We start from the raw sequence: 10,773 nt of genomic DNA on the forward strand, positions 1-10,773 counted from the left end.
CCTATATAGAAAGAAAGCCTTCCCAGAAAGCATAAGAGCAAGATATTTCAAAAATATCTATTCTTAGCAGTGTTTATATTTGCTGTGATCTGCCACTTTGGCTTCAAGGCTAAAATCTCTCAAGCAAATCTCTTGCTAAAACCATCCTGGGTGTTTTTTTGTCTCCTTACTGAAGCCAAATGGTCACCAAATGGTACACTGGGGCACAACTGCTCACTACATCATGGCTTTATATCGGACACACACCACAGTGCAATTTGGGAGGGAATATCGACCTGCAAAGTGCAACCACAGCCGATTTGAACCTGTAGAAATGCATTTTTGCTGCTCTTCTATCTCAAAACGAGGTACAAGTCTACATTAGTGCGTCATTGGATGCGCAGTCCATTCAAACGCGTCTGGACACAGATGGCCGTGGCAGTCAAGAGGCTTTGGAAGGCCGAGGCTGCAGCATTTAGAACACCAGAGCTCTGTCCCGCAGACTGCTACGCAGCCAATCCTCTGAAACACTCGGCACAACAGACAAACAAGGCCCGAGCGCGCACGGTTACGCACAACACAAATGGACGCTCATTTCCTGCAGTTTTAAGCAACAATAGACACCTGTTAGACAATTATAACGCCCCCATTGTGATCATTTTCACTGAGGGAAAAGCAGGAGGCAGAGAGGGCGAGGGGCTCTCTGGCTGCACCGGAGCCAAAAGCTGAATTATTGAGCGAGTTGGGAGTTTGGCCGTGACTAAACAGCCACAAAGAGGGGCGCCCCCCGCCGGGCTGAGACCAGGGGTGTAGAGGAGGAGAAAGACACCTTTTTTATTTGCAGAAAAGGAGTTTAACCGCCTTTCTTGGCCTGTAGGAATATTTAGGAGGCAAATGGATGGTGTAGATGATCTTAGATTGGGGAATACACAAACAGGCCTGCGTCTGTTCTCCTAATAATCACCCCCCGCTGCTCATAGCTGAAGCACTATTTAAAAAAAAAAAAAAAACATACACACAACTGTATAGGACAACCTGAAAATGTACATCCGATCGCACCCAGCTGCACTGTTGTGACGCCTTTACGTTGAGGCTTCTGGGGGTTAATGCGTGTAAACGGCGTGAGAGCAGCGGGCTGGGGGCGCACGACGGTCCATTAAAAGTTTGCATCTAATCGAGCATATTTCCAGCACCATCCGCCCTCAAATGCGCCTCATTGTTCAGTTAATTATTTCATTCTTTCCACACAGAGTGTTGGAAACCGCATCAGAGCAGCAGAGGCCCGGTGGAGCGTCCCAGCAGCTCCACGGAGCCTCCGCCTCGGCACGTCAGGCACAACAAGGGTTCTCTTCGCTTTAATATTATTCTCAGGATTTAAATAAAAATCACATCTAACATTTGATATGTAAAGGGCAGAAACAGGCCTGCTAATGAGGCTGAGTGCAGCTGCCAAAGGTCTCGGCTATTTTGTCTGATTGGGACCTGTTACAGTCAGATATGAATTACAATACGCCCAGGCGAAGTTATTATTGACCGAGGAGGCGAAGCGTAAAGTTACCTTCAGAATTCATTTTAACCCAAACCCCCAGCGCACCACCAGGATGAGCCACACGCCCGGTAGACTCTGCAGAAACATGCCAATAAGCAGCACAATAACGTAGGGATCACATAAAGTACTGAGGCGGGTTTACTGCTGAGTGGCACCATAACGCACGGCCGAGCGGGCCCTCGCCGTCCCCTGCGCGTAAATATTCCCCAACGGCGACCAGACACACACACACAGTGAATCTATCAGTTCAGCAACGAGCACGGATAAATGCAGCTTCCTTTATCCCGGCAGGTGTTTTGGTGATGGCTTTATCGTTTTAGGCTTTTAATTATCCGATGTGGTTAACCCCGATACTTCCCAGCAATAAAAACCCAAACTCAGTTCAAATAAACGTGTGAGTGGAGCTGCAGAGCGGGTTCAGATTCATTTAGGATTTTTTCGAATCATTAAGGCTCTCTGGGAGACTCGGCGTACAGACGCTTCACTGAGCTGCTTTTATTTTCACTAAATCTAAATCTTACTTTAGAGACGCGACTTGAGCCGACCGCCGCGGTGGAGTGCGGTGGAAACGGAATAACATGCGTAGATATATTCGAAATTTAAATTGACGCCACTCTGAGGGCTCTTTGTTCCACTCAATGTGTGCTGAATTGAAGAGTTGCTGCTGCAAAACCACCTAATGTTAACTCGTGTTATTTTTACGCATGGACGCCATGGGCGGCCAGCGAGCCAACGTTAAATTGCCCGATTTTTCAACGGAGTCTGGCATGAAATCGCCTCCACACGGGAGAGCGTACGGCGCTACGGGGGCCGGTAATCAGCGCGGCTTGTGCTCCACTTACTTGGTATTTGTTGTGTTCCAGTAGATGGACTCCAGGATGAGCGCCCGGCACAAGTCCACTTTGAAGGCAATAAACAAAACTCCGAAATAATATCTCCACATCGAGTCCCCCATGGTTAGCCTGCGCGCCTCCGGGTGGGTGCACAACCCTTCTCAGAAAAACCAAATGTGTCCACAGAAAAAAAACAAAAAAACCAGGACCAGCGCTCCAGAAAGGGCTGCGATTTCTTCACCTTATATCCCGATCCAGAGGAGATGCGCACGAATCACAAACCCAGATCAGACGTACGAGAGCATCTCCAGATGAGAGACCTGCTCCAAAAGCCAAAGGCGCACGGCTGTAGTTCATTCAGCGGACAGTGCGTTAATATTCTCCCCTGTTCAGAGCGCAGACTTCAACCCGCTGTAATACATCCCTAAGAGAGAAAAAGTGCTGGTGTCCGCTGTGGACCGGGCGGCAGATGGAAATCAATACAAATATAAATCCCCCTGCGTTATAGTCCAGCTGTGTGCACGCCAAAATCCAGAGCAGCAGCAGCAGCAGCAGCAGAGAAAAGGACAGTGATGGCTGGTGGTGGAATGGTTCAGATATTCCCCTTTCAGCTGGAGCTGGTGGTGGTGAGCAACAAACTGTGGGTGACAGCAGCAGAAAAATGAGAAGGGCGAAACAATAAGGTCGGATGGTCAAAAATAAGAAAATGATCAAATATGAGAATGAAAGAAATCAAAGGAGCTGGAATGGAAGTTCTCATACTAGAGGTCCCCAAAGAACGAGCGCTTTGCGGCAGTTTTTTCTCCTGCAGATCCGTCCCGAACGCCCGCAGACAACGCAGGGTGATGCCTCAGCGCTGCTCCGAAACCTGGATGGAAAGTAACTGCAAGGGACCGCGACTGGGAATATTTGGTTGAGCTGGTTTTGCCCAGGCCCCGCCCCCCGCCGCCGCTCATTGGTCCCTCGGCGGGGAAGTCAATAGGAGCTCTGCTGTCAGTCAAAGAGGAGGAGAGAGGGGTGGGGGGGGGGCAACTGGTTCAGTACGGTGACTAGTGGTAAGCGAAACTGGGGAGGAATTAGAGCCCGAATGCTGCTTTAGTCAAATAGGCAGGTGGATGAATAAGACTTGTGATTTGTGTCTAATTATAATATATAAATAAAATGAGTCCAACAAATATACAATGAAGGTGAATTCAACTAAAGTCTGTGTGACTGCACTCCTCCTATTACCTGTAAAATAAAAAGAGCTGACAGCAGGTCAGCGGGTAAGTGCACCGTGTTTTTACTCCTCATGAAGCGTCATACAGCCCGTTCTCCGGCACTTGCTGCCTGTTCATGGTTTTTCTGTGGATAGCCCCATAATGAAAGCAACGAGCAAACATTTGCTCCCATAAGGCTCGTCCACACACAGTGCCGCTGCAGGAGGCTCCATTCACAGCGCCGACCCTGCACGGATAAGGCTTTTTCGAAAGACAAGAGCGCCCACTAGCGGAAAATCCGCCTCAGAGGCATCAGAGGAGAGTCAGAAACAATGGAATTATCTTTGATTTTACATCTAAATAAAACCTCAAAAACATCAGAGAATAAAGTGTATTAATTTATAACCAATACTATAGAACATTGTGCTTTTTAAAACGTATATTGTTTCCGCACATAGAGCAGCTTTTAAGGGCAAATCCACATGTCCCTTACACTTCTGAGAAGTTAAGAGCTTTTTATTTTATTTTATTTTTTACTGATTTTCTTCCTTATGAGGACAAAAAAAATCTGTTCCTATTATTCCCATAATTCAACCCTGTATTGTGCTGCATAATTGCTTCCTGAACTACTAAAACATTATTTTAACAAAAGTTCCTTCAAAGCCTGATTGAGATGCCACATTCACACTCTCTGCAAACACTGAATTTTTAGTCAATGGCCTCTAATTTAACGAGCACACACTCACACACACACACACACACACCTCTGGCAGCCGCACAGCGCATCTCCCCGAATATAAAGTGTGAAGTTTTGACACTTTTTAACGACTTAATTCGATCAGGGCTGTTTTTTTTTTAAAGGCAGCCGCTGTTTGCTTAGCTGATAATCAGGCTGATATAACACCGGGAAGATAATTGACGAGTCCGATCCCCACTTCTGTCCCCGGAATAAACACAGGAGAGCTTGCAGCTCAGACTGGCTGTTTATTGCAGCAGCATTACATTCATTGCATTCAAACAGGGAATGTATATTAGATTAACGAGGCTGACATGTGCGGCTCTGTGCACGGGGCCCCTGCACAACTTTCTCTAAATATTTAAATTTAGGTTTCTTTACTGGCTGGAGACCACCCTAAAATATTTCTATAATATTTCTTTTGGGACTTAGAATATGTATAATACGTTTTCAGAAGAGTTTAGGACTTTTAAATCGAGTTTCACTCATCTTTAAAATTAAATAAAAGTGTCTGGAAAAAAACCCATAATGTATTTTAATTGTTTTTTTTTCCCTCACAATAAAAATATTCCTTAAACCTGCCCATTCTCATCGTCATTAAAGCGGTTCCACAGCCGGGACTTCACACTGTAACTCTGTCACTGCATTTTAATACCAATGTGTAGTTGAACTTTTCTTGAGTCCTTAAATGTATGTTTGAGTGAGAATGTGTGGCTGACAGTGCGGAGAAAGTTCCGAGTTTCTTTTATTTTTAACCCTGTTTCTTCCTTCCTCCGCGGGCTGATGCGGGGCTGAGCGACCCGCATCAGCCCGCATCAGCCCCGCCGTCGGACGGGGGATGGCTGCGGAGAGTCTCTTCTGAAGCCCAGCCCGGCTCACACAAAGAGCTGGGAAATACACACTCACACACACTCTCACACACACTCAACTGTGAATCTTTGTGCTTGACACTTGCAAACAGGAAAGCAGTTTGGACAGGAGTCGGACTATTGTTGTCCTCCACAATGCTCAAAGATAAAGTGGATGAAATGGAAATTCTCAGACAGACTGATAATTTAATTCAAGTAAGTGCAAAAAAAGTGTCTGAGAAGCTCAGTTTGTAATGAAAATACTAACTAATAATAATAATAGCTCCACATATGAATCAGCTCTTTCTTTGCCGCCTGTATTCTCTCTCTGAGCAGTTCCAAGTTGCCTTCTCTGTTTTTCTATAAAATTGGTTTGTGGGGGGAAAAACACTTTACAAAGCCAGCTGTTTTCTTACCAACTAAAATTCCTCCTTGTTTTAATTACTTGACTCACTCAGCTGCGGAGCTGAGGCAGACCGGCTGAGGCAGACCGGCGGGGGCAGACCGGCAGCAGCGGGGCAGCGCGCACAGGGCAGGCCGCGGTGGAGCTCTTGGCACCGGGGCCGCTGGCTGTCGGGGGGACGCGGGACTTCCTTCTGTTTCCTTCTTACGGATGCTGGTGATGGACACTCTAAACCACAACCTCATGCGGGTCACACATGTTGACATACAAGTCATCATTTTATGAGAATAATCTAATTCATGAGCAGAGCAGCGTCGCTCCTCTAATCTGGTGACCAGAGTTTAATAATTAATCATTTGAATCAAACATTCATATCTACATCCATCACTGCTTCACAGGCACCTTTAAATGTAGTCGGCAGTTACAATTGGATTCATTAGTTTTAAAGTCCTCGCCCGTTAAAATCAAACTGTTTCCAAATGCCGCTCTGAGATCTATGGAAGCCCATTACGGCCAATGCGACAAAAAAATTAATTGTAAATCATTATAATGGGAAATATTCTCAAAATAGTGACTAAGTATCTCGAAAATTATGACCTAGAATCTCTAAATAATAAGAAACCTTCTCAAAATGATTTAGTATTTCAAACTAATGACTTAGAATCTCAAAATAGTGACTCTTTCTCAATACTTTTTATTTATTTTTATTACAAAATAATGATTTAGTATTTCAAAATAATAAGAAAAACAATGAGAATTGCTCATTATTTTGATTTATGATGTCAAAATAATGATTTAGCATCTCACAATAATGAGAAACTTTCTCAATATTTTGAGACGTTTACTCAAAATAATGACGGTATCTTAAAAGTTTCTCATTATTTGGAGGTTTCTCATTATATGACTCAAAGTATCCTTTCCCCCCACCCACCCTTACATTGGTGGAAATGGGCTTCCATAGTATCAGTGTGTATTTGTTGAGGTTATTTATCATTGACTTTAATCCAGTGAACAGGAGACCGAGGCCAGGCCGTGGTCTGCTGAACTCACGGCTCGGTTTGCAGTGATCTCAGTCACAGCAGCCTGGACACAAACCAGCGGCTGCAGGAGTCTCAAACTGGAGCTGCCAACTAATTAGGTGGTGTTGTTGCAGGGATTTCGTTAACTTGACGTTGATGTATTGGTCCCGCACGGCTCAAGGGTAGAAAATGGATCGTAGTGTGCAATAACCCACTGACAAAACACAAGGCGGTGCCAGTAATGCCATTAAAATTTGTCATTGACCAGGTCAAATGACTACTTATTTAAAATGATTGTGTGAAGTGACTTCAGTTTAAATTAAGGCCGTTCCAATTCGCAATTGGACCTTCATTTGTGAGGTTGACTCTCGATAAAGCCAATTTTAAAGATCCCCTCCAGATGTATTATGACTTATACAAATAGTGTACTTGGAACAAAAATGTCTACCTTATTTCTCTACAACAACAAAAAGGTATAATTTCGACATTAAAATCCTTTAAAAAAGCATCTACTCATTTTACATCAATAAAAATTCCAGAACCGATGATTATGCAAATGTTGTTGTTGTCTAAAGTGCTCCTGCTGGACACAAGACGTCTCCTCCTTCACTGTAAAGTCCATTCTCAGTGTGTGTGCACTGGTGGCTTCAGGTTTCTACATCATACTATACGAGTTGCATACTGGATCAGGACTGACTTTCCAAACCATTTGTGATCGTAGGCCACGGCCCTTAAAATCTGATGTTCAGTGAGCTCAGAAACTTTCCACTTTCAGCAGATAAATGTGAAAATATCCTTCTAGGGTGAAACTCTGCACAGACATCACACTGTAGGAACGACAAGAAAAACAGATCTGAGTGGAGGGGGACTTTAAGTAAACAGAGTTCAAGTAGGTTTACGCTGCACTTCTTTAAATGTTCCCTCAGATATATATTCAGATTAAGAGCATCACACACACACACACACACCAGGAGGCATTCAATGGATTTATTGAACTGTTCAGTCCCTTGACAATCGGGGGAAATTACATGACAAATTCAAAAAAATCCCACAACATAACAAAAAGTCATTATACCCACCTGAGATCAGCCTGTCAGTCAAACACACACACACACACTCTCTCTCTCTCTCTCTCATTCACTCTCACACACTCGCACTGCTGCTGACCTCAAACCTTATCTTACCTGAACTTGTCCATCCTCTACGAATCAAGACTTACCAAGTGAGGCGCCTTGCCACGTTAATTTACTACAAACTAAATTCAGGGACAGAACATGGACTGTGTTGGTCGGGTGTTCTCGTACAATTCACAGTTCCCCCCCTCCCCAAAGAGTCTGATAAAAATAAACCAAGTATGAACCATTACCGTGACTTTTTGTTTTCTAATCGTGTGGATCAATTTCATAACACAATCGCAACTTGGAGGAGGAGGTGGAGTGGGAGTCAGGACATCACAGCAAGGCTATTAACATTACATCACACAGGAAACGTCCCCCCTCTCTCTCTCTCCCCCCTCCGTTAACCCACAGGGCCCCCTTATCGTGGACGAGACATATATCCTGTTGGTTTGTGGTTCAGTCATGTGTAGCTTGGGAGTGGAGGCTGAGTTCACCTGCACTGCAGCGACTTCAAATCGAACACAAGCTTTACATTTCCTCTCAACATGCTCTGCTCTGTCCTTTAGAAAAAAATTATATACATGGCAGACAGCTGAAGCAGAACGAAAAGAAGCTGTGGATCTACGTGGTGAACAGAGCTTATGGGCAAAGGAAGTAAGGGAGGTGGAAGACACAAACCTGTCAGCTGGACGGGAAGTTAACTGTGCTTTTAAAGGCTGCGCTGTGATTTTACTGCGTCAGCCATTTTAGGAACCTTATTTTTTATTTTTTTTTAAATGAAAAACGGGGGGAAACCACAGGCCAACTCCCAAGCTGCGCATGAGCTTTTACAGTACACTGAACTAGACAAAGTCACACATACTCCTCTATATCAGGGACTGGCGTTCTATTGTAGTTTGCTGGCTGTGAAGACATGTAAGAAGAGCACGGGCGCACAGTTGCTCGCTGTTACACCAGAGTTAAGACTTGCGGGGCGAGGGACATGTTATAGCATTCTACATCAAAAGTTCAAGTTCCCTAAAAATGTAAATAAAACCGAGGAGAAAAGAAAAGCACAAACAAGAGTCATCTGTGCGGCGGGGATGAGGAAGGATGGAGGGAGCAGTCAGGTCCTTCGAGGGCGAAGAGCTGCCTCCTCTTCAAGGCCGGGAGGAACAACGCGGGCCTTCGCAGGGACGAGCCAGTTAACACGCCGGGTTGTTGCACCCCTTTCCTCGGCCTTCCTTCTGCACTTCCAAAACGAAGCGAGCGTTCCACAGAGGCGGAGGAGTAGGAGGAGGAGAAGGAGCGGGGTCGGACGATGAGGAGGGAGCGCTGGATGGGGATGAAGGCAGGGCGTGACATGTGGAACGAAGGGGGGAGCAGTCTCATTCGGTGGCCTTGAGGGAGAAGGAGAGCTTGGGCCTGGACTTGCCCTTGCCGAGGATGATTTTCTGCTCCTCCTTCTGCTGTTTCTGACGGTCCTGCTCCAGCTTCATGCGCTCCTCGTGAATCTTTCTCTGCTCCTCCACAATACGCAACTGTTCCTCAGCCTGTCGGAGAAAGCACGCAGCACAAACAATAGGGTCAGACGGGGACACAGGACCAGATCCCTGGAGCCAAGTGCCCACAAACTGCTGGCGTTTTCTTTATCCCCCCTTTAAGATTCAGCATCCCTGTGTCTGCTTTTCTTTCTTTTTTTAGTGTGCAGCTGTTTGATACAGCTTGTCCAAATCAAGCCTGAATCAAATAAACACTGCTTTACAAATTAGACAAACTCAAGCTCACATAGCCAACAGGGAAAAAACAAAACCCACTGGATTGTTAACCACGGCTGATAAGCATCAGTTCAGAGCCACTCAATAGAACAAGTCCTTGCCAAAGGACTATTCAGTTATTCGGTCATGTTGTGGTGTGGTGAAAGCCTTGAGGTCTCAATCAGTGGAGGACAGATATTTGTAATTAAAGACACATAAGGGACATTAAAAGCACATAAACCAGACATGATGCGCGTCTGTTTTTCTTACTGGACTCAGTTCATAGGAGTGATGTGATTTATCACTGGATGCGATCAGGACAGTTCCATTTATTTTTTGAAAACGATGTGGGATATAAATATAACGTGAATCCAGGAAGAAACTATAACTTGTGTTAAAATGTTACATAAACACATTATCTAGATTAATAGTGCTAGTCCTTTTTTACGTGCTGAGGTCGGCATGCAGAAATGTTTAAATTCAGGGTTAGAAATGTGACAGAAATGAGAGAAATGTATGCAGAAACAGGCAGAAGAGAAGCGACGGTTGTTCAGAGCAGGGCGTACCAGCTTGGCCTGAGCCTCGGCGATCTTGCGGTTATTCTCCTCCAGGATTTTTTCCAGCTCCTCCCGCTTAGATTTTTCTTCTTCCTAGACGGGTGACACGGCTCCATGTTAGCGCACGAACAGGCTACGGCCACAAAGCACTTTATGTACATACACACACACACGCTTGCCCTCTAATTGTCACACGCACTCGCCACCAGCACACATACGCACGCACATCTAACTCATTACACCACAGAGAAGTTTGTTTAGCCTCTCGCACATGAGCACACTGTGGCATTCTTTGCAGTCAGCCTGAATTCTTTAAAAGGGAGGGGGGGGGGGACCAAAAAACATAAAGAAACTGGGGGGGGGGATGAACCCGCTATTTTTTGTCCCTCCCTCTACTGCTGTTATTACCCTCCTATATAAATTAAAAGCTAAGCCACACCTAGGGCTCACTGCATTATTGTGAAAGACATTCAAATTTAAACACAAGAATTTAAAAAGGGGGAAAACCCACTCATCACATTCATAAATAGACAGATATAAATGACAGACAATACAATCTAGAAGAAAAATACAATTGCTGTTTTTTTAACAATCATTATAAGCAAGAGAAAAAAGGATACAAATAAAGGAGGGAATAGTTTTGGCTCACCAATGCACGTATACCTACGCATTTTCCTTGCCTGTGTACCTACACAACTGGTGAAAGCATTCGGCATTAAACGGTTGAATATTTACTGTCTCGTCCGGACTGTGTGGCCCCTGCAGAGACAGAGAAGCGCTCCTGGGGTGGGTGGGT

The 10,773-nt window shown here is 45.0% G+C and overlaps 2 protein-coding genes across 2 annotated transcripts in view; both read right to left on the reverse strand.

Moving 5' to 3' along the window:
• The window catches only part of efnb2a (ephrin-B2a), a 26,515-nt gene extending 23,267 nt beyond the window's left edge, over positions 1-3,248 (reverse strand). Inside the window, exons 1-2 of the mRNA XM_035676736.1 lie at positions 3,124-3,248; positions 2,371-2,999 (exon numbers count right to left, since the gene is read on the reverse strand). Coding sequence (XP_035532629.1) covers positions 2,371-2,483 — 113 coding nt within the window. The 5' untranslated portion in view covers positions 2,484-2,999; positions 3,124-3,248. The remainder of the gene's footprint in view (positions 1-2,370; positions 3,000-3,123) is intronic.
• Positions 3,249-9,051: 5,803 nt separating this feature from the next.
• arglu1a (arginine and glutamate rich 1a) lies at positions 9,052-10,070 on the reverse strand (the record flags this gene model as incomplete). Its single annotated transcript, XM_035676703.1, is given in 2 exon segments — positions 9,052-9,216; positions 9,987-10,070. Coding segments are annotated over 2 exon segments (249 nt in total), but the record flags the coding sequence as incomplete, so codon positions are not given.
• Positions 10,071-10,773: the final 703 nt, after the last annotated feature.

Source organism: Morone saxatilis, unplaced genomic scaffold (assembly GCF_004916995.1).
Source record: "Morone saxatilis isolate NCDOM2014 unplaced genomic scaffold, NCSU_SB_2.0 Contig5, whole genome shotgun sequence".
Taxonomy (NCBI): domain Eukaryota; kingdom Metazoa; phylum Chordata; class Actinopteri; family Moronidae; genus Morone; species Morone saxatilis.